The sequence below is a fragment of the Motacilla alba genome, chromosome 1A (assembly GCF_015832195.1).
Source record: "Motacilla alba alba isolate MOTALB_02 chromosome 1A, Motacilla_alba_V1.0_pri, whole genome shotgun sequence".
Lineage (NCBI taxonomy): Eukaryota > Metazoa > Chordata > Aves > Passeriformes > Motacillidae > Motacilla > Motacilla alba.
The window spans coordinates 49069929-49094479 of NC_052031.1; the positions used below are offsets into that span (position 1 = coordinate 49069929).

Sequence of the window (24551 nt, forward strand, 5' to 3'; positions counted from 1 at the left end):
CAGGCAAAAAAAAAAAAAAAAAAAGAAAGCTGTGTATCCATAAATATACACACAGGCACCTGTTTGTATACACATAAATGTGTGCTCACACACAGAGCAAAGATCCTCTGTGTGGTGAAAAGAAGGCACCAATAACTGTGCTATAATCAGTAATTAATTGCACTATGATGTCTCCTCTCTCATGTCTATTCCCCACTGAAACCTGTAATCACATCCTTGTCAAAAGATGCGTTCAATAGCCTGGATTGCTGCAAGTACATCCACTGATATATTCTCATTTTTCAGCTCCTAATCTAGAGCCAACCTTCCTTCAAAGCTATTTAAAATTAACACAACTCCTAAAGTACACGCAGCACAATTGCTAAGTCCTTTCTCTAATAATTACTTACTTCCTAACTGGGTGCTTACAGCTAAACAATGTTTTTTCTTCTACCCTAAAACAATGAAAGCATCTCTCCAAAGGTCTACCTAGGAAACAGATTTTAACTTTAGTCTTCTAGTTTTTAATTTCTCAGGCTCTCTCTTACACAAAGCTACAAGCAAACTAACAATGATTCAGATTTTTGTGAAATGTAGGGAGAATGTTTTAAACACAAATCAGTTGCAATGCTGACACTAACTCATTGAGCAGTCAGGACTATAAAACTGTATTCATAAACCTTCAGAAGAGTATGCCAATGACGATGTCATTATGAAAACCAAAGTAATTCACACCTTAACATTTGCATCTTCAGGAAGAAGGCAAAAAGCAGGACACAGCATTGTGTTCAAGAGAACACTTCACACACTCCTGTCCCAATAAAGTATGCTGAGAATCAGAGGTACCTTCAAAAGCAACACACAATCCAGTCTCACAACACAGCACGTGCTGGCAAGTACAAGGAAACGAGAAGCAGCACATCTTCAATATAGGTCAGTCAGTAATCCACAGAACCAACACCTGCACCTGAGGGGCCCCATATAGGTCTAATTCCTTAAGTTAGTTCAGAGAGTGAGTGGGTAGGAAAGAAAGTCCTTCCAGCTATCGCAAATTAAATACAATCAGGGTTAGTATCTTTTTACAAGTTTTCTCTTTACTTTCTGGAAGTGCTTGAGAACATATGTTCCAATCCATAGTGGGTAGCAAAACCCCTGTCTTTCTAAAGGTTTTTCAAAGTTTAATTTTTTAAGCATTTCCATGACAATAAATAGTAAGTATCTATCTACATGAAGGTACTTATTCAAAATACCACCACCAGTTGATGTTCACTTGGTGTACCCCCCCATCCCCCTTCCAGCCAAACAAGCTTTTCTTCCTCCAAAACACAGTGGCATTTACCTCACTGACCTTGGGACTGCCTTCCTCCAGTATTTCTCCCTCATCAGTTTGCATGGGAACAGGATCTGTGCAAAGCTCTGCAGAAATGCAAAATACTGCCTAAAAGAAAAACAACAAAGATATATTTTAAAAACAATTCTTTTTCTGCCTTTAACAATATTATGTGAGATTGCAGTGCACATAAACAACAATTCAAGGCTATGACTTTTAATACTGCCGTTCTGCACATATTTGCTGAAATTATGTTTTACATAAACGAGAACTGCTATTCAGGATAAGACAAAACTACTTAATTAAAAGAAAAAACCCACTTAACAGGAATATACTTTCTTTTTAACTTTAAAGTGTCATTGCTGAGTATTTAATGTAGTCACTGATTTTATTCATTAAAGCCACAGTCGGCAAGGAACACAGACTAGAGCTGAGCAATTCTTTCTTACTAAAAAATAGCTTTTGTGCAAATATAAGCTTTAAAGACTCAGCTTAAAGACAATCTAAAGGTTATTAGTTTGAAAAATTGTTAAGACTTCCAGTGATCTCACAGTACCTCTGAAGTCTTACTTTCAGGACTTTTTCCTGGACTTCATTTTAAGAATAAATACATTCTAGAATCTAAATGGTTCAGGGAACAGCTAAAGTCATTCACCTTCTGGTTGGCAGTTCAAATTCAACCCAGGTCAACAGATCCCAGTGTTTCCAATATTCAACACTACTAGGTAATCTATTTTCAAGTTTGTTTGACAGTATCAGTGCACTTCCAACTGAACAAAATCTGCACCCCAAACTCCATTCTTTAAATTGTAAAGCAATACAATTAAGGAGACTTTGGTGTCCAAGATTAGAATGTCTTCTACTCCAGAGGATGAGGCATCTTTCAGGGATAATGGATCAAATTAATCAATTTAGGAGATCAAATGCACCAGCATAAATTCAGAAGGAATCTCTCACACTTAAAATGCAAGACATAAGCCGTGACCAGATCTCTAACATTCCAGGTATATGGAAAGTAAGGGCTCACACTGAGTACACTAAGTTAAGAATTCTCTTAAAGCCAAGACTTGTTGGCCTTTAACAGTTGTCCTTCTCAAGATTATGTAACTCTTCAACTGCACCAGCATTTGACATCCATTTCAAGTCTCTCTACTTTTGCACCTCAGCTACAGAACTGCTGAACACCTTCACAACAGCAATTCCAAGCCTGGAAACTGACAACAGAAAGCTTCTAAATGATGCACTTCCTTCACTTCATTGTTAATGCCTGTTCAGAGTGTAAGGCCGCCTGCACTCCAATCTCCTCTGTTATGTTGCACATAGGTAAAACAACATCTGGCATGGCTGACTCAAGGAGTGAAGAACATGTTCTACAAACATTAATGGCCTGAAGCTACAAAAGATTACATACAACTTAATACATCTTACAACCAACAAGCTGTCACATTCAGTAATATCATACGCTCTAGTGCAAGGCACAAGAGTTGTAAAAACTTAGAGCATAGTAATTTCCTTTTCTGGGAAAAGAAGGAATGAGGAAAAAAGCAAACTCTTACCCAAATCCTCACTTAAATATTCTGCCTTCAGCACATAATCAGATGTATCAAATGCTAAGCATGACATCTATGCCAAGATCTTCCTGCCTATAACAAATGTTTCTAGCTTTTTGTTCTGCACCCACAGTGGAGGAAGCCAGGCTGGGCAGTCCCTGTCCATGGTACTTTGCCATGCTCAGTTTTTGAAACCCACTCCAGAACTTTCAGAGATGGGACTTTTGGAGCATGGTTTTGCAGTATCAGAGTCAAGTAATTGGGAAGCTCCTCAGATTTTTGTTAGACAGACAGTCTGATGTCTAACAGCCAAAAGAGCTTTGGCCAGAAGGATTCCTGTGGCACTTACCTGGCATCAAAGTCAGAGAAACAAGCAAGAATGAACTTGAGCTACAGAAGCATTAAAAAAAGCTTACATATAAAACAAGACCAGAAAGGTCAGACCAAGAGCACGGCGAGGGGAAGTCACTTTTCATTCAGAGTGCTGGAAGAACTCAAACATAAACCTTTGAAAAACTGATGTGTTTTATCTTCTGAGATCCCTCACTACCAGAGGAATTGGCAGTATTTGACTCCAGTTATAATAAACTACTCCTGGAAGAAGACAAAAAAACTACCAACCAGTGCATCTCAAAGGAGGAAAGAAAAGGTCAGTAGAACTAGGATATTTTAAAAAATCGAAAGGCTACAAGAACAAAGAAAAGCAAGCTCTTCCACAGACAACAGATTAAATACACTGGAACTATCCAGAACTCTGAGATTAGAGTAGAAAATTGAATGAATGAACTATTTTCCTTCTCCATTGTATTTTCTTTTTTATAATTTCTATTTCCTCTCTTAATTTATCCCATAGTTAATGTTTTATTTGCTCTAACATTTTAAAAAAACCATATAATATTATGTCATACAATACTTACTTCAAGTGAACTCACTCACATGGGATGGTAAAAAGGTAGAAGTTCTAAAAGGCTCCATAATTTACTAGAAAACTTCATAAGGGAAAAAGAAAATCCACCACCAAAAATTTTTAGCTGGTGCAGGAAGATCCTAAGCCACAGACTACAAAAGGTGTTGCAAGAGGAAGTTTTGCTGAACACTGTCCTTTTGTTGTTCAGTTTGGGTTTGTTCTTTTTTATACTTTATTGCATTTGCTTCTGGGTTCTTTCAGGAGACCAAGCATCCTGCAATAAAATATGAGCCCAATTCAATAATTTTTATGTTCTTTTGCATACATGAATCATTGATTCCCTTAGGCCACTGGCACAAGAATGCTGCACTGCACATTTATTTATTGCCAAAAAAAAAAGGCATTTCAAGATTTCTGAATCCATGGGACACTACCTCTGTGGCAGACTTTTGTAGCAGTCATTTACAGCTGAGGGTGACTTCTTAGCCAACAGAGACTGTTTACTGCCAGCACATGAAGAAATAACATAATTATTCCATGTTACAGACATCACCTCTGCAGCTCACCAGCTTCTGAGCAGAGTCCTGAAGGTGACACACAGGGTCCTTTATTTTTTACATGGAGAATGGAGGGGAAGTAAGAATTTGTACTAGCATCCCGTAGGATCAGGAAAATGCCAAAAGCTTAAAGGCATTTGTTTACTTATATTCAATACTTAATGTGACATGTCAGGTTCCCAGGTGATAAAAAGAAAATTTATAGACAGCCCATTTAGATTTTCAGATCCAACACCTATCAAGAAAGTCACTCCTGGAAAAGGTCAAAAGTAAGATAATCCTCTTCTACCCTTGCATATATCCACCCAAACTACTTGAAATGGGACTGAAATCCCTCAATTTTTTATTCACCTGATATCCTTCAGAAAAATTAAGTAACCTCAACTGGAGTAAGGTAACACCAAGGAAGGCCTGACAAACAGCAATGCACTGGTATGCCCACATGCAATGTAGGAAATGCACATCTAAACTTAGGAACAACTTTTATTTAACTCTTTAAAATGTAAAACAGTGATGAGAATCTATTCTCAAAGGTTAAAACATTCATTAATATGAACCAGCAGGATTTCTTACCAACTTTAATGCCTACTGCAATACTGTTCTGCCATTAAACAGTATGGTTTTGGGACAATCCAGTTTGATTTTTAGTCCTATTTTTGCTCCGTGTCCTTCTTCAGCAAAGAAGTACTGGTTTTGTTTACTGGGAGATGAGAGATGCAGCTACCAGCCACTCAGTGTAAGCAGAACAGTGCAGGGTCTTTAGGGATACCGTCTCTGCACTACTGCATTCTAGCACACTCAGGCAAGCAAATCCTGAACAAAATTTCCATACACTTATAAATATACACTTTTATATATCTATATCGATATAGATATATTTTAAAAATATATATTACTTTCCATATTCTTATAAATCCCTGAAAACCAATACCAGTGAATAAAGTACTTCCTCTAGGCCTAATTTTCCCTCCACACAGAAAGGTCCAGCATGGAAAAATACAAGGTTCTCAATAGCAAGAGAGAGCTGGAATTCCAATGATTTCAAATTTGGTTTCATCAAACAGGCATCACTGGGACAAAGCACCTTGTCTAATCCAAGGGTCTTTCGTGCAGCATCACTTTTTTTTTTAGATTGGCAGCATGACTCCAATATGGACTAAAGAGAAAATCTTTCTTCATCTGATAATGAAGAAGAAACCTACTTCAAGCTTCTAAAGAGTGCAGCTGCGCGAGAAGCACTTATTAACGAACAACCAGTCGTGATTCCTGTGAATTCCCAAATATAAATTGGATATGGCCCACTAAAAACCCCCTGAAGGACAGCAAGGCTGTGCCAAATGTCACCATTACAGACATTTAGTGGAAATTGAAGGTAGGTCCGAAATTCTCTCACAAAGCAAAACAGGCACACCAGTGCTCTTCCACGGCAGTGATCTCGTACACATGGCATACTTGAAACAAGAGCAGCTAGAACAAGGCACTACTTGACTGAACAGTGTCTTAAATGAGACTGTGCTTATTTGCCACACAAATTTGCCACACAAATTTATTTTACAATTGTATCGACACACCATCACTGTCAGCAGCCTCTAGGTACAGACAAAATGTTCATTTTTAACACATGACCTAACCATATTGTATTTAATTGCTAAAGCATTGTATTACATTGAGTCTGTTAAGAATGTACAAAAGCAACATAAAATTTAACATACAGAAGAAGAACAGAGTATTTTTGTCACTTTAAATGCAAGTTGCTCTGAAAACAAGAGCATTCAGAAGATAGAAAACCTTTGACTATAACTTTATTGCTTATAGGAAATAGTCACTTACCAATTTCAGTAACTTAAAAAAAAATCTCAACATAAATTAACTACTTTTTAAAGAAAATGATACATCATATATATCAACTTCAGCTTACAGAAACAAATCACATCAGGCAGTAACAAACTTCACACACAAACCCACAGGAAATAACACACTAGAAAGCACAAGAATACAGATCTACATCCCACAGTATCTTAAGGACCAGCATAGGCTACTGCTCTTCTCACCTCCAACTTTCAAGACCACAATACTGAGCTTTGTTTGATTTTTACCTTTGACAGTTTCCAAGGGCTGCCAAAGCCCACAAGGATCCGTCCTGGCTACATTCAGTGCAAAAACAAAACCCTAAAAGGAGACAAAAAAAAAAAAAAAATCAACCAACTGTGGTCATTAGTAAATTAAAAACAAATATAAAAACAAAACCAGCTGTCTCCAAAGCTCAGCAAACCTAGGTGCACAGAAGTGAAAGGAATAGGCTGCCATCAGGAAAATATTTTCTTAAAATTCTCCCCACAACCTCCCATCCAAATCTGGAAAAACAGTAAACACTGGTAGCATGAGTGAGAGAATCTCCCACTGACTATGAGATACAACAGAACAGTAGGAGGCTCTAGAAACATAATTTCTATTCGCAACTGGGAAAAACATGCAGTGAAACTGGTTTCTTGTACAGGAACTGAGAGAACACACATAAGCGTGTTTCCTTGCAGTAAAGGAAGCTACATTAAGTCCTGAATATTAAATATTTATGTATAAAAATGAATCCCATACCTACCAGGTATTTAAGCCTATGTTGAAAGAGTAACATAGCAGCACTGTACTGGCTTACAATCATGCCCATTTCAAATCATACATCATCTGTCTTAACCACAGCTAGTATTAAATACTTCAGTGTTGCTTTTGCAAAACATAACCCGCTTCCAGGAATTAAAAGAAGTCCAGAACCATCAGTTTACCACTATACATCCAACTTAACATCACTAAAATTGAAATTATTCTAGTTGCCATTATTCAGGTTTGTTGTAAGGGATATGAACAAGTGGCACTTTTCTAAATTCACTGCATCATTTTGTTGGCTACTACTCCTTAATGTACAGCACTATTTAGGAACAAAGCGTTCCTGTCATTGGACTAACTGCCATAAACTGAGTTAATTTTTTTTTCCTGATCTTCTAGCATTAACTAAGAGCTTTCTGGGCATGATTTCCATTCAAACAAATTCTGACTAGAAAATACATTTGGTGATAAAAGGGAGTCTTACCTGCCACTGTGGTTTACCTGTCCCTTTGCTTAGTGAGTAAATGTTTTACAGAAGCAAATCTAAATTTTGAACTTGGTTCTGATTTGTGCTGTGGGGTGATTCCAATAAAGCAACCAAGCGCACAGTCCGCTCAAAAGGTCTCAAGATGTCTTAAAACATCATCTTACAAAAATCAGCTGCTGACGTAAATAAACAAAACCATCACATACTCAATTAGGATATGGGAAGTTGGCTTCAAGTCATTCACAACTTCAAAACAACACAGAAGTATTTCACGGTTTTTCATCTACAGCACAGCAGCAGTGTAAGTCACGATTTACTATAAAAATTACCCAGGACAACCCAGGTCTCACTGTGATGGTAATTCTCCACTTTTCAAGGCTGAAGATGGAAACTTAGCTTGTGATCAAATAATTTGGTAGAAGAAGAGATACTACTGGTGTTTGAGAAGAGGATTTGCAACCTCTTTATTTCACATGGTTTAGAACAATCTCTTTGCATTACTTAGGTGGAAGGAAATCCAGGAAGGATTAGTACTTCAAGGAAAAACGAACTAAAGATATCAGTCTAAACAAAGCAGCTGGGAGGAATGGCAGAAATGCTCAATCTCTCATGGAAAAAAATCCAGAGGAATATTCAGGAAGGGCAGTCACATATCCCACAAAATCACTGTGGTATTCCACAGCAAAACATGACATGAGAAAGGGTGCCCACCATGTTTAATTTAGCACTGGCTGCCCAACCTCCTATTTTGTTCTGTATTTAATTCTTTGCACTGATGTTTTTGGCAACGTATGGAAAATGTTTCAGCTGTTCATGTAGATATGACACAAGTACTTTTAACAAGATAAATAGCTCCAACTTGGAATAGATACATTACTCTGTATTGCTCTTCTAAAGTAACATGAGAACAGAAGGACCAAAAAGAAGTTAAGAACCTATATGAACAAAACAAGTCTCATTTCACAGCATTAAGTCTTTTTACATTAACAACTCAAATACAAACTATTTCATAACACAGAGTGCTCCTGAAGATGTCAGGGGGTTTAAAAAGGACAACTACACAACATGATCTGCTCAAGAAAATCCAATCATTAATGAATTTGTGGGTTTTCTCATTAAACAACGTCACCCTTTCTGATTTGTCGTTAAGGGAGACGAGAAACATGCAAAAGGATACTTCTCAAATGGTCCTAAATCAGACTTTCAATTTAGAAAATCCCGGCTCTAGCCTTTGAGTCTAAAGACAGTCTTGAAACATAAGGACAGAATACTTCATCATTGCCTTCCCAGTGTTCCAAACCATTTACGTAAACAATATTTAAGATGCTAAATGTTTCTCCTCCCAGTAAAGGAAAAGTAAACTGAAAAGCTTATTTAGAAAAATGTTTTGCTTATACATTTTGCCACTTTCTACTGTACAAAGCAGCTCAAACCCCACTTCTTTTCTGCTCATACTGGTTAGGCTAAAGAATCATTGAAGGATACAGTGAACATAAAAGGTATTTGTCCTCACTTTGCTACAGAAACCTATTGTACACTACACATCACTTCTCAACTGTAATCAAGATTACATCCAACCATAATCAGCCAAAGGCTGCCAAGTGGTTAAGTTTTCCGAAGTCCTTTGTTCCACCCTGTATTTTCACTGTGACTGAAGCATATATATACACACATTTATGTACATATAAACATATATGTGTGTAGACACAATATATGTATGTAACAAAACACCCTCAAAATTATTTCTACCTTTTCTCTTCAAGACCTTCAACACTCCACAGCACAACGTTTATGGAAATTATCAAACTGAGGTTGTTGGGAGTACTGCATCTTAACTGACTGATGGCATCTCTTGGACTGCCAGCATCACAGTAAGAGTTATGGTGATACCTGGAGCAGCAAGGAATTAAAACATAGTGAGTTGAGAATACCAGCTGCTTTTTACACTCCACATCAAAGTTTAACCCACTCAAGAGATTAGTTTGCAAAGTTGGAAACAAATTATCGCTTTAAAAAAACCAAACCAAAACAACCAAGCCTTTATTTCAGGGCATTTGCAAAGTGACAGAGTCTTCAGAATACAGAGGACCAGAGTTTTCTAAGGAGAGGTGAAGAGTGGATGTTGTACTAGACCAGCGACATGAAGCATTTTTCTCCATCTTAAGCAAAATGTTGTGATGAGTGAGAAGCCTGCTTCTCAACAGCTCAACTTTAAACCTGAAAGCTATAAATAACTCCTTTACTGCTGATAATCCCAACAGAATCATCCTGTCAGATTATTCATACCACTAAAGTCAACTCAAGATCGAAGGTTTCCTTTCGAACCACCAGTAACACTCATCAAGTCCCATACAGCAGTATGTTTATCAAACCCAGCAGCAGTAACTAAATTAAAACTGATAAGGTGGTAAGCAGCCTTGTGCAGAGGAAAGGGGGAACAGTGCACATTCACTGACAGCAGCAATTACAAGAGCTAAAGACAACATTACTGAAAATCATTCACATGTAGGACAGGATTGGAAGATACTGTACCTTTTAAACTACCTAGTTCTTACAATCTTCCTGTGTTTAATTACAAGAGTATCAAAGTTTCCTGCATTAAACCATCCTTTTGCTTTGTTTTCTTTTACAATAAGAGCTGCATTGTTAAGGAATTCACACCGGCACGGCAATACTGGTGCTAAGTCCTCCAGCAGCCATGAAGGCAGACAAGCATTCCCTGCTGCCCGAGAAAGGCTCTGGGTCTCGGCACTGCACCCTGTAACGCAGCCTCGGGCAGAAGATTATGGCCAGGCTGAGGAGGACACAGCCAGGAGGAAGGCCAGGGGACTGTGACGGAGAATGAAGCTTAAGTCACAATCTGCTTTTTCTGTTTTTTAAACTTCACTCTTTTATAGCTTACACCCTGAAATTTTCCAAAATAATGTTCCATATTTATCTCACTTCTAATGATTGATAACAGAGAGGTTCTCTTATAAAAGGACGTTTTGACTTCTCACTAACATGATTATACATGCAGAGAAGTCCAAGATCTCAGCACTATTATTGTCAAAGAAAACAAATGCTGAGCTGCTAAGCAAATAATTCTAAACTATAATTGCAAACACCAACTTTGAACATAACCAGCTGCCAAACAGAACTTCATCAATATTTATAGCATGACATCAGTCTGAATTGTACTTTTCAGCTATTTCGGCACCTAAGAAAGGAACAGGAAGCTAATTTTCAAAAATCTGTTTTATATTCAACAAAGCTTTTTCTTCAAAGAAATGAGGCAACACACTCATTCTTATGGCTAATTTATATATTTAAAAACACAATGCAAATTATTACTGATACAATGCTAATCCTCAACACTGCAGTCTTTGCTGAACATGTTTAGTTAGCACTACTGAATTTGGAACTACTTGCAAGAAGAGCTTCAGACCTGCTTAACTACGTGTGAGGCCAGGGCCCTAAATGTTCAGTCTTTTGGCACAAAAAGAGTTCTTCAACTTTCTCATCTTATTTCCTCTGAAAGTGGCATTTAAAAGAAAAGTAACCCAGTTTACTATTGCAACCAAAAACATAAAAGTCTGCCTTTAGGCTACCTACTTGAACTAAATGACAACTGATTTTCACTGTCAAGCTCTCACACCACATTTAAAAACCTAATTCTTGAAATTTCCTCCTAGTTTTGAATGTTCTTCACTTACATACTACTTTTTGTTCATCCTTTAATAAATTTGAAAATGCACTAACACAAAATCCTTATTATTTTTTGTCCAAACTTGGTAAGACTAAAGTTACTTTCAGTTTATTTACATACCCAGCTGTGGCAGGGGTGAGATAAGCTGATATACAGTATCCATACACAAGGCAGCACTAGTTTATCTAGTTACCTTCAACTGGTGAAAGCTACATTATCCAGCATTGGTTAAGTACAGGGTGAGGGCAGGAGAGGGACCAGACTAATTATGTCACTGTATTCTTGCCCCCAGGCCACCACAATGTAACACTGTCAGGAGCGTTTGCCTTTGCTTATTAGACAATGTTAAAAAGTATTTGGTACAATGGGACTTCTATCTGTTTTCTCCACAGTCTAATTTAGTTTTCAATCAACAGGAAGCTTCTCTCAATATGAATCTATTTTCCGCAACACATAAATCGCCAGGGACAGGGAAGAGAAAGTTGGACTTTGAATATGAAAGAACCAGAGCAGTTCACTACCAACAAATGAAAGCATTATCAGCCAGTTTTGGTTGTGTCTCTGAGTACTCTAAAAACTAAAAGGGCCAAGCAAAGAAAATTAGACAGCTAATCTACAGCAAATATGGAGTTTAAAAAATGTGTGGAAAAGCCTAGCTTTGCAATAAAATGTATCTTCCCCCTTTCAAGTACCATTTAGCAAAGTGAGTGCCATCAGAAACATAGGCAACTTCGCCTAAGCTTTTATTAAATGTCACAGAAACATTGAACACCAACTAAAATCTACACCTGTTCTTCAGGCTGCCACCACACCAGCTGCAGAAAGTAGACAAGCAGATCCTGAAGCACCCAAACATTTATCCAAGCAAAAAGCACAGCTATAATAATAAAAACTCAATTTTAGTTTTACTATCACATCTTGCCTTGAAGGGATAGGAAAAACGTGAGCTGATCCTGTAGGAAATCACCAAAAAAAGACACTTATTATGAGGGGCAGGGAAATACTATAGTATCATAGGGAATAGTAAAGACAAGATCCTTTTAAATGTGAGGATCCATTTCAAATGTGAGAAAATGTTAAGTATTGATTTTCTTTGCAGCATCAATGAAAAATGGTATGAATCTTAATGAACAGTCACACATAAGCACTGTGGCTTGACTCTCTCATTTTTGTTCTCTTCAAAAGAAGACTCATCTGCATTTTAATTTGCCAGAATAGGCATCTGATACAACACAACTCAAACCTGATAATGCAGTACCTCAGCCATTTGATAAACAAAAATACTAAAAAATTAATTTTAACCAAATTTTTCTCAGAATCCAAATACATATGGAAGGATAAGAATTTAAATTACAATGGGTGTAGCAGTAAAATATCCTGCATAGACACATATTGATACCAAAGCACTCTTTTTTAGCTCCTTACTTGAAGCAGTTAAATGGAACTTAAAAAACAAACAGACAAAAACTCCAAAATAAAACCCCCAAACATTGTTATCAGAATAAACACATTCCCAACACAGAGTGAAACTGCTATATTTACAGCAATGTAAGAATGCTGTTATAATACCACTAATACATCCAGGAAAAATCTCAATACATAAAAATCCCTGAAAGGGTCACAAAGAAAGATACTAAACCCCATAAAAGTAGCTGAAAATTCTTTACAGCAACTATGTAGAGCAACATGTATTAGGGCCTTCTCTCTTAAAGGGATTTTGGGCTGCTCCAGATCAAGGATCGATCATACTTCATTCTGAAGTATATATTGATCTTTGTAAGAAGCTGGTGTGAGGGGACACGTTCTCTTCCTCTATCTCAGAGGCAATTTTTTAAAATAAAAATATTATCCTAATGCTTTTTCCCCAAGTTCCTCATCATTCCTCATGTTAGCTGCACCCTCTAATACTATTAACTTACTGTTTCTCAAGTCACAGTGTACAAGCAACAGAAACCTCAGAGGTTTGAAATAGTGTTTCACTGTAATAGTAAAGTAAGTGAGCGTATAGGTGATTTAATCTTCTACAACATCTAACTTCTGGAAAAGCTTTTAAATCACAAAGTTGCTGTACTGCTGTATAAAAAGCAGAATATACTGTCAACTGTAAAAAGAAAATGTACTCTGTGGCACTTCCATCTTCTCCGGAAAGAGATATCAGATTATTTCTAAGGATCCCCAAATGTCCCAGGAGAGAGCTAAAAGGTTCTGAAATGTCCAGGAGATAACCTTTAAACATGGGTTAAAACCTGGGTCTCTTCAGCTCCTAAGACACAGAGGTTCCTAACTAGAGGACGCTGACACCCAAGTGCTGAGTAATTTGTATCTCTTGGCTGTAAGAAGCAGTGAGACGGGGGGACCTATTCCCATTATCATTGGTGATCACCCTAAGGCCAAAAGAGACTTATCCACAGTCAAGTCCCTGAAGAGTCCCTTCTATTCCCCAGAGGTGGGCTTCCTACAACTCATGTGGTACTGTTGTGAGACTTATGCAGAGAGGTCACAGGGCCAGGGAAGCTGGTAATGAGATTGCCGTGGAGCAGCCCAGCAGTTCCTTAGTTCTGACCATGTGGAGACCTATCTGACCAGTCCTAAAACAAGAAGGGCAGCAAAGACCTTTCCAAACATTCAGCTTCTGGATTTAGAATCATACATTTATTTTAAGTAGTGAAACTCTCTCACAAAATCTGCTTTTGCCACATGAACAACACATTAGAGAACTGCAGGTACAACCAGTGTTTGTGGTAAGAAAATAGGGACTCGAGTAAGAAAAAAAACCCTGCAACCCTAGGATACAAGATGATCAGAGGAACAGGAAGAAGCATTTCCAACACGCAAAACAGAGGCCAGAATCTGAAAAATCTTCAAACTTACCAGAAGAAAGCCAACAGTATTTGCAAAAACTACATTCTTTGTAGACTACTACCAAATCAAAGGGCATAATTTTTTCCTGTTACAGAACAGACTTCACTAATGAAAAACCCAATACACTACTGAAAAATTCTGCCAGGTTGTTTTTCTTTATAGCACTTTTTATGACACTGTCAAGAGTCATGATAAAAGTATAGAAATTAAATGCAAGTAAAAACATCAATGACTTTTACTTCATTACTCATTTAGATGGATTAGAGGACTTCCCCTCATATAGGCAACATGATATCATTGTATCACCTTTTGACTAATCCTCTGTCAGGCTATCTAAAATTATCAACTCTTTGTTTTGCAACATTGCTTCTTATCCTTTCACCTGCTAATTAGCTTTCCAACCTCCCATCTTCTGTCTAACGTGGTCAAAATATACCAACTTCCAGGTTATTTTTTACACATTTATTGTGACCAGTATCCTGTAGCACGCAGCACAAGTGCTGCCTTATGATACTTCCCATTTCTCCTGACAAGCAGCATGCTGCTCCACCAACTGAAAAGCTAAACTGCATAAGAGCCACTTTCAGATCCATTTTACTTTTTTAAGGAGACATTTTAAGAAATTTAAACAGTATAAGTCTCAGATAGAACATTAACTTGCTTCCCAGATTTTCTCAAAGAGGAACTATTGAGTTTTTTCTGATCCACAGACATTAAATCAGGAAATACATGCACGATATCCAATTTCAGAACTACTAAAGCTGGCAGGGCCCAGAAACGCAATCCGTACTGACTAGCTGAAACTGGAAAAGGTCATCTCCATAGCTCACTACATGGTAAACACGGAGAACATCCAAACTCCAACCACAACCCTTACACTGATGAAAACTTAAAAACCTCAGAACATTCCCCTACAACATGATGCAAACCATAATAAGTGCAAAAACACCCTCTTCCTCTAACCGCTATAAGAAGGCAAAGGCAAAAAAACAATTTAATACACTCACTGCCTACTGCTCTAAAGGAGAAAAAATAAGTGACACCAACACCTTGCAGCAAAGCATGTTTACTTCCCTGAAGAAATAAAAAATGAGTAGAAGTGCAACACAAAGAAGGCATGAACAGAAGAGAAATGTAAGGAAGTATAAGAGTTTTATTATCTGCTGAAAGGAACGGGGAACAGCAATCAGAATATCCTGATTACTCTCACCCCGGTCACCTCGCAAGCTGAAATACCAGCAGGCAACTACTTGTCTGACAGTGACAGCTGGCCCAAGTACCAAAAAGTGCCCCTATTTTTATTAGCAGATAGTAGCCAAAAGTATAGTTTGGATTCACAAGGAATTAACAAGAATTCTTCAGTCCATATTCCACACTCTGTTTGTTATCAAGAACAAGCAACCTTGCCATATATGTTTTATCTGAAAATGGAGAAAGACAGGAAATGCTAAGCTAAGGAACACTGTTAGCAAGAATACATGTATTTTTCTACCACAACTGGTCCAACTATTGGAATTGCATGTTACCGTCATTGCTCAATGTCTCTGTGCTAGGTTCTTGCAATTAGAACTGAAGACTGACATTCCCTCGCTATTCTTTCCCTAAGACAGTGAAACATTTCATCATTAAAATTACTGAAAATAGAAGAAACAGACCATTAAAAGCAAATCCAGAGCAAATACATTTTATGAGCACTGAGGTGACAGAAAACTTTTAGCTTTAAAGAAAATCAATGGTACATATGTGCTAGTATCAGGTACTTCCCTCCTTTATCTACGTGTTAAACACGCTTAACTTATCCTGTAAAAAACAAACAATGCCAGTTCTTCACAGAAACGAATCTGCTGACCCAAACTAAACACACGTTAAGGCTGAGTGAAGAAGAACAGCTAACGATAAAGAACCGAATAGCTGTAAAATGCTAGGTATGCTATAAGTAGAAGTACTGCAGAATTTGTGAATCTGACAGCAGCACTATGAGCAATGACTGAGGAAAGCCATTGCAAAGAAGCTGGAAAACGACTGTTAGCTGTTATTACTGCACAAAGCAGACAATATTTATGTATAAAGACTTCCAAGAAAATAAACACAATAATGGCAGTAAGTGACTAGAACAGACTCCGCATCCAAGCATTCTGCAGAAAATGGAAATAGAGTAACCAAACCATTAGGCAGGCTATTAATAAACTCATTCAAGTCAATAACTAAGCTTCTTACGACTTATTCTATGATCTCCAGTTCATACTGCTTAATTGTAAATCCAATCTCTTCTGTGAGCAGAAGTACACCAGCTTTACCAGAGGGGGAAAAAATAGAAAAAAAATCACTCAAAAACCCCAGAGAACAAACCCCATTTGAAAGTATTTTCAAATTACTAATTTTATAGCAGTCCTTCAATTCTTACCAGCATTCTGGCTGCAGCTATTCAGTTCTAGATGCAGCTATCTCTACATATGATTTTTATTATGCATTATTTTGCCAAAAAAAATTAATTTCTAATTTCTTACTTGCTAGCAAGTACTTTCTTACTAGGAGGCAGATCTAAGGTAAAATACACTACCTCAGAGCTACACAAAATTCTCTCCTGAAGCTTCCTCCTCTAAAGTCATCCTCCAACATCAAGTTTTATGAAATAAGCATCACTAAGCAAAGCCATGACAAACACTCAACCTAAGTGTTTTATTGGACTATTCAATCACGCAAACTCTGGCAGATTAAGCTTTCTCAAGATGTCTATGTCCAACATTTGAACTTATTATTGAAATGAAAGTGTAGACCTCTAGCTAAATTTGCAGGCATACAGAAACTGGAATAATGCATTAATTCAAAAGTCTGCCTAATCAAGAGACGCTGACTGGTTTATCAACACATTTTTACCGGGACTTCCATATTAGAGGATTCAGGCGACTCCCTGGAAGCATTCCAATAAACATTTCGCCCATCAGCACACATGCAGTACAGCTAAACAAGATAAATGTCTAACGATAGCCTCACCTACTCTCTACTAAGACAGATGTGCCTGTACCTTACTGCCCCAAAACGTCAGAGCAGAAAATCTAACACACAGCTAACACCTCTCTGGGCTCCCTTCCCCCATCTCCAGCCTCAACTTTTTACAGGGCGGTTTCTTCACTGAGGAATTGTCTAGTTACATCTGCAACTCAGTAAAACTCAGGTGACAAGCCACCCCTGCAAACCCCTCCCCCGAGATACATCTACCCAGCGGATCCTGCACTATCCACGGCTCGTGTATAAAAACTGGAGCTTAGCTCGGGGCCTCGGGTAATGCAGCAGATGAGAGCATTCACTCACATCTCAACAGCCCGCATTCCAAGGAATCTGCACCCTTAGAGAGTCACCGCAGGGGAGGAGGGCATTGCTGAGCAACTTCACTGTGGACAAGATACAAAGCTTCTTGAACTTGTGCACATATTTAATAACCCTAGGAACCAAAGTTATCACCTCTACGACACTTGTAGCGGGAACTAATTTCCAAAATCCATTCATATGGATAGTGATATTACTGAAAAACACTAGGTAAAACAACCTTTCAAATGTCTGAGAGAGACATTTGTCATTTGTACAGAGCTGTACAACACCCTAAGACCTACCTACTATTTTGCAGAAAAAGTCACAATTTTTGTAGAGGTTGTAAATTGTGACAACGTTTGTAGACGTCAACGATAACGTCGTACCTTTTGTAGAGGTTGTAAACTGAACTCCAGCAAGTCATGATTTTAAAATAGTAATTAATGGATCGTAAAAACGTTAACGTTACAAAGAGGTATTTTAACAAATGTCCATGAGGTCAGTGAAACGTTACCATGGGAAAAAAATGCTGTTTACATCAGTAAGCACCCCTACTTTAGCTAGGAAAGACTTTGTTGAGTCTTCGGTTTATTCAACAAGCCTCAGCTGTATGCTGTAGTAGATCCTCCTACATGCACTTTCATAAAGCAGATCTGAGCTTGCAAGATACCACGCTGCAAGCAGCGCTTATCCACAGCCAGCGAAGCGTCTCCGGAAACAAACATTCCCTCATTTTGCTACAAACACCAGGGGAAACTTTTTTTCCCCCCTAGGACACACCTCTGAACACGGTCACCTCTGCCCACCCACCCATCATATATACACACACATTTTCATCAGCATCACGTTCCACTCGTCCTGCGCGGTTTGCAGCGGTACCAACGCAAGCTCGGCTCTGTCCCCACACTACAGCACTTTTTATCCCCATCTACACAAGGGCTCCTCGGAGCGTTTCCGCCGCCGAACCTCCTGCCCGGCCTGGGTGATCCGGCGGGCGGGCGGCTCTTCCCCGGGGCCCTGTGTGAAGCGGGAGGGAGGGGGCGGTGGGGGGCACCGGGCCGCAGCCGCGGCGAGCGGCGGCCGCACGTGAGGCGAGGAGGGGGCAGCGCTCGCCCGGCCGTGCCCCGGGACAGGCACTCGGCGGGGTCGGGGCGGGAGCGGCGGCCGCTCCGCCGCCGCCGGGGCAGCGCCCTTGAGCCGCCGCCGCTCGGGGCCCCTCCCGCCGGCCCGGCCCCCCCGTCCCTCCCCCGCCCCGCGGCACCGCGGCCCGGCGCCAGAGGCCCCTCAGAGGCGGCGCGAGGGTCCGCAGGGCGGGAAGGGCTCCCAGGGAGTCCCGCGACGGGAGCTGAGATGGGGAATAGGTGGGGAGCCCGTCCCGCACTCACCGCCGAGGCGCCGCCGCTGTGCGCTGAGCCCCCGTTCTTCTCAGTGCCGGGGGCGGCTCCGCCCGCCCGGGAAACACGAACCCCAGGAAGCAAAAGGCGAAGAAGCTGCGAAAAGCGTACCCCCCCCCGCTCCGCCGGCGCCGCCAAAAAAACACCACCGGGGGGGGGAAAAAAAAAAACCAAAACCAAACTTTCCTCGCCGCCGTCTCTCCCTCCCCCGAGGAGCACGAACCCAAACACAGCGGGACACGCCCCCGCACCGCCCCTCGCACCGCCCATTGGACGGCGCCCCGCCGACCCCCGCGCTGATTGGTCCTTCTGCCTGCTCGTCTTCTCCTTCCGCTCCCCTTTCCGCCCCTTCAAGCTGCCCATTGGGAAGAGTCTCGAGGATCTCTCCATCCATTAGCCAGGATGTATGTCAATCACAGAGAAGCACCGCCTCTCGACGCTTTTGATTGGGTTCTCGCGTCACTACACGCCCACCGATTGGATGCATTTGCTGGCTGTCACTGGTAAGGGTTTCATTCCCCCTCCCCCCCCTTCAAATCCCTCACTGGCTCCCGCCCCTTCTTCCTCGGCCAGTTAGCTGCGAGATTTGCCCCTTAAATGGGGCACTCGCTCGCCCTCTTCTACTTGTCCCGCCCTTCCGCCCTACAGATTGGGCTGTGGGTCGCGCCCTCCGACTCCATTAGAGAAGGAATGTGCCCGTTACACCGTAACAGCGCGGACACCCGCCCACCGTGCCGCGCTCCTCGGCGGCCCCTGGAACCCTCCTCAGCCGAGACGAAGTTACGTCAGTTTGTGCACTCATGCGCCGGCCGCACGGGCGGGGCGCCGTGACGGGCACAGGCGATAGCGCGTATGGCCGTGACTGTGGCCGCTCAGGGGCGCCGCGACACGGCACCAACGCCACACTGCCCGCCGCCCCCAGCGACATCTCCGCTGCGCCCCGCCCCTCCACGTGCATGCGCGACACCTATTGGGCAGGAGAGATGTCAGTCGTGCAGCTCGCGAAGCTCATTGGCCGTTAGCCTACGCCTGCGCAGCCAGCCGGCGACCGCCCCCTGATGTCACCCGCCGGATGACACAGCAACCGTGGACTGGGGGGGGCGGTGGGGAAAGGTAGGGCCGTGACTTTGATTGGTTGGTTTCAGTGTCAATCTCCTTGGAGGGACGGCGGTGGGCGGGGTGATGGCGCGTGCCCGCCGCGCCCCACGTGGCCCGGGCCGCTGCGCACGTGACGGGGGCCCGCGACCGGGAAAACGTGTGGAAAGGGCATTTGCGGTGACCGCGGCGTCATTCCTAAACGCAATCGTTACAAATACACGCTGATCTTCAGTGTTCGTGGAGTGGGCCCGGCCAGAAAGTGCAGGGTGAGGGGTGGTGGGTGCGAGGCTGAGGCAGGAGCGGGCCCGGGGACGCTTCCCTGGGAGGTAGCGTGCAGGCCGGGATGGGCAGCGTTAGCCCTGGACCGCAGAGCAGGCGTGCGGCAGCACTGCTGGGTCGCACAACGGGAAGGACAAAATGGGAGGTACACGAGCAGGAACTGCGTGGCACTGCAAGGATTAGCAGAGCGGAAGAGCAGGGCCAGAGGAGCGTTCAGACAGCACTGAGGAGAGTACATGGATAACAGAAGCCTGTGGAGGGTAAACTGGGAGCCGGAGGTTCTCCTTGTACCTAATTTCTATGCTCTATCTCATTCTCCTTATTCTCCAGTATATTTGAGGGCTGCTGTTCCATTGATGAGTGTCACTTCCTGACCTCGCCCAGGGCTGCAAGCCAGTGCAATGTTTCCATTTGATCTCCTCGGGAGAATCCTGTTACAACCTGATCAGCAGAGCCGTGGAGCAGCTGAACACGGAACTCTAGGGATGTGATGTGCCTGTCACCTTAGTAAACGGGTCTGTGGGTGTTTGGTGAAAACATGCTCTTGTCTTGGAAGAGCCACAGAGCCCTTCACTGGTTAGTCAGCAGCAGGAGGGACAGCTGCCAGCACAGCAAAGCCACGTGTGCTGGTGGCACAGACAGCAGACAGGATCCCTGCAAACTCTATGCAAGTCAGTAAAGAGCAATGAATCTTTTGATGGCTTCTCCATTCAGTAATGGTAACTGATTTTTGCATTGATTGGTGGGAAAAGAACCCCATTAATATGAATAAGATTTCATACTGGATATGCACATACTTGTTGCTGTGGTGCTGTAAGGAATACAAAAGGCTCTGTATAAATCAATATGAATTAGTAATATAACTTTTGGATGCACTTTGCCTCTCTTCCTCATTGTTTATTCAATGTGAGAACTGTCTGTATCCTGTCTATCCACACGTATTTTTCCTGTTGTAAGCAGAAATTAGTAATACACCAAGATTACGGGTTGCACGCTTTGGGAAAGATCCGTCCAAGATACTGACCCCGTCTTTGCCATAAGTAAAAAACCAATAAAATAATTTCCCTATTTAAATTCTCTTTCCCCTCATTGATGTTATTTTGTGTGTGTTTCTTCTCATGTTTTGCTCAGGGTTTTGGTGTGCATATAGGAGCAAAAGATACCACTCTCCATTGTCCCTCTAGTTTCACCCTACAAAACAAATTTGAACTGTTGAAAGCAAGCAGATTTTGTTGCATTGTCTGAAGTTTTAATGGATGACTCAGGAGATCCCACCCAGGTTCACCTGTGGATTTGGAAGGAATCACAGCTCCCAGAAAGGTTCTGGTTCTCATAAAGTCCAAATGCTTAGGAACAAAATATTTCTTCCTGGCTTTTTCATACCTCCCCACTACCAATCCTATCCAAAAATGGAACCAAGTTGGACAGTGACAGTGCATTCTTTCATCCACTGGGTGTCAGTATTACACTACCCCTGTGGTGTTTTTCCAGGTGCTGGGAAAAGTTGGATTTCTTTGGAGTGAAAGTCTCCTTTCTGATAGGGAAATGACAAGAAAAACCATTATAGCTTTGGGGAGTTGTCTCACTGCAGTATGAGTGTTCCCTTTTGCTCCTGCAGAAACAGGCTGGGACCCTGCCTGCAGACATCCCAAGTCTCAAACCTCACACAGACTGTAGCCAGAGAGAGACTTCAGAGTTTGGGTCGTTTCCACAGCCTTTTCACTCTTGGGTTATGAAATACATCACCTCTACTTTTTTAAAAATAAGTTTATTTGTTATAAATACTGCATCTGAAAGGGAGACAGTCTAGGAAAAGCCTGCATGAAGGTACTTCTCTAAACAAACAAAGAGTGCGGCCAGCTTAGGACAGTTCTGGATGCAGGAATGAGAGAGGACAAGAAATTAGAAACAGCTTTGATATTTAGAATTTGTAATCAGGGTTTTTGACACTGGTTTATTATTTCCAAAAGTTCCATGATATGATTTTTTATAGGCTTGCTAGGTTTTTAAATCAATGTAACCAAATGAACTCTGGATAGTCAGTCACTAAAAACTACTCATATTTTTAGAAAAGGTCTTTGCTAACCCTGCCTTTTTTTTTCTGCTTTGGATGCCCTAAGCAGCAGCTGTGTTATGGACACAGAAAGGAACCAACTACTCACCTGCATGGTGATTAAGAGAAAGGTTACTTTTTGGAAAGCCATAGTCAACTGTGTGCTGATGCTCTTTATGGTGTCCTATGTTGAAGTGTTTTCATGTGAAATGTTACATTTAACATGTAATACAATATTGTACTTTATCTGTGTCTAAAATGCAGGCAGCACTGAAGAAGAAGATTGCCATTGTTTAAAAGATGATTCATAGAAAAAATAATAAAAGAATTGATGTTCTCTTGTTTTATATAAACACAGGCTGATTAGATTATTTTCTTACTTACGTCTTTCCCTTGGAAGCTGCTTTTTAATCCATCCTTTTCCTAGAAGACTTCAGGGAAGTTTCAGCAGGCATATGGCATCAATATGCAAGGGAAGTAAAACATAAATATATACAAAGATTTTGATCCTGGTTTAAATACCTATTAAACACCTATAGGTTTAAATACCTATTATCCTTATTTAAAAATATTTGTCCTAATAATTGCTTTCAGCAGAGGTCCCTGCTAAAGATTCAGAATTTCCTATTTCCTTCAATTGAGTGGTGAGAAGTTTTCTCAGCTATTCTTGTGCATCCTTCATGGAACTTTTCAGGGTACAAGCAAGAGAGAGGAAGTAATACTTCATATGCCTGGGAGCTGTAAAAATAAGGGCAGAAAAAAAGGAATTTGTGTTTAAAATAGAGAAAAGCAGATTTCAACGCAATTATTTTTTCCTTTCTAGGCCACCCATAACAGCAAAGAAGAAACACAAAAGAGCAATTGAAGTAAAAAGAAAGTAATGAATATTAGAATTAAGTTAAATAGCAAGGGGAAATTAGGGAGATGTCAGATGTAATTTTCAAATTTGTATGTTAGTCATATGATTAGTGCTAAAATTCCTGCTTTACAAAAAACTGTACAAGTATCTTTAATGACTGTAAGTGCTCAGGACCTGAACTTTAAGTCCCAGTCAGACACCTCCACATCTCTAAGTGTTCTTAATATAGTAGGCTTATTTTGACATTACCTATTTTTATGTGTCATACCCAGGAAAGACATGCAGCTGCAGTAGAAACAAGAGCAGTTTATGCATGTCTAGGGCAAAGTGCTTAGCAGAAGTTTCAATTTGTTTTGCTGTCATGCTCGCATTATATTGTTGGAAGGAAAAGGGAGAAAGAATTTTGTCAGTCCACAGCTAAAGGGGAAAAAATTGTTAATATGACGGCAGTGGTTTTAAACAGAGAATAATTCATGATACGACTTCATTTTGTTTTTCCTGGAGGCAAAATTAAAACAATGCTTCATTAACATTATTTGAAGCTATTTTAAATACAGCTATTTTCAGCAAAACAATGCTAACATGTGGAGGTTTTTTAATGAAAAAAGCAGACAATTAGGAAAATGTTTTGAAAAATATTGTAGTCTTTTACACAGTCTCTTTTTGCCTTTTTTCCCATTATTTGCAGTCCTGAAAGTGAACCAGCATGCATATAAGAGTTATCAGCTAGCAGTTATGCTGAGGCTAGAAGTAGTGCAGCTCTTCAGACAAGATTTTAATTAACTTTTAACGTTCCCATTCTGCCAACTTGGTTGGAGCTATGATACTCAACATCAGTAGCAGCCCGTGCAAAACTTTTGTGTCCCCTTTAGCTGAATCTAAATGGAAACTAAAGTATGGGTAGGTGAAAGCAATTATAACATCATTTATGTATCCATTTATGTCACCCAGCTCCATCCCAACAGAAAAATCAGGTTTTGAAGAAAAAAGAGGGCTGGGCACATTCCTGCTAGTTCCTTCCCTGTGCTACAGGATATATATATGCTCTTGCTCTTTCAAGAGGGAAATACCACACAGGTATGACCAATACTGATGCTGGGGAAATCTCCCACCTGTCCTTCTATAGGAAACTCTTATTAGCACAGCAAGACCATGGGATTATTTTTTGTTTCTTAAATTATTATTTTCTGGGAGTTGTATCTGTGTAGTGATTTAAGATGGCAGCTTTCCAAGGCTTTGCTGTGGTTCTAAATTAATTGAGTATGCTGTTTAATTTTTTAACTCAAGCTTTTTCCTCATATTCAAAAGGGCTCCCGTTGTCCTTTATTATTAATGAGATCAAAGCAAGCAGAATGGCTGCCATTTCTCCTTAGTCTGGGAGTGAAACTATCCCTAGCAGAAAAGCACAGTGCTGTCTGCACTTGTCAGCAGCACTGAAAGCAATACCCACAGCAAAGCGACTGCCTTTCTTTGGTCTGCTGAGCTGGACACAGACAGTGAGCAGGAATAATGCTCTACCAGAAAAGCAGATGAGGAAACAAGGATGGCACCTGCAGAGCAGGGGATAGGCTGAAAAGTTACTGTGGGGTGGGGCAATG

At 40.8% G+C, this 24551-nt stretch overlaps 1 protein-coding gene across 12 annotated transcripts in view; it reads right to left on the reverse strand.

The window, feature by feature from the left end:
• TNRC6B (trinucleotide repeat containing adaptor 6B) overlaps nucleotides 1-19135 on the reverse strand; it is a 134623-nt gene extending 115488 nt beyond the window's left edge. For 3 of the 12 annotated variants that reach the window (XR_005259159.1, XM_038155454.1, XM_038155447.1), the window contains exons 1-3: nucleotides 18851-19134; nucleotides 6420-6492; nucleotides 1328-1417 (exon numbers count right to left, since the gene is read on the reverse strand). Coding sequence is in view for 10 of the 12 variants with exons in the window: in XM_038155454.1 (XP_038011382.1) it covers nucleotides 1328-1417; nucleotides 6420-6492; nucleotides 18851-19058 (371 nt within the window). In the remaining 2 variants the exon portion in view is untranslated. The other 9 variants (XM_038155461.1, XM_038155449.1, XR_005259158.1 and 6 more) reach the window with 7 other exon arrangements.
• Between the last annotated feature and the right edge of the window lie 5416 nt (nucleotides 19136-24551).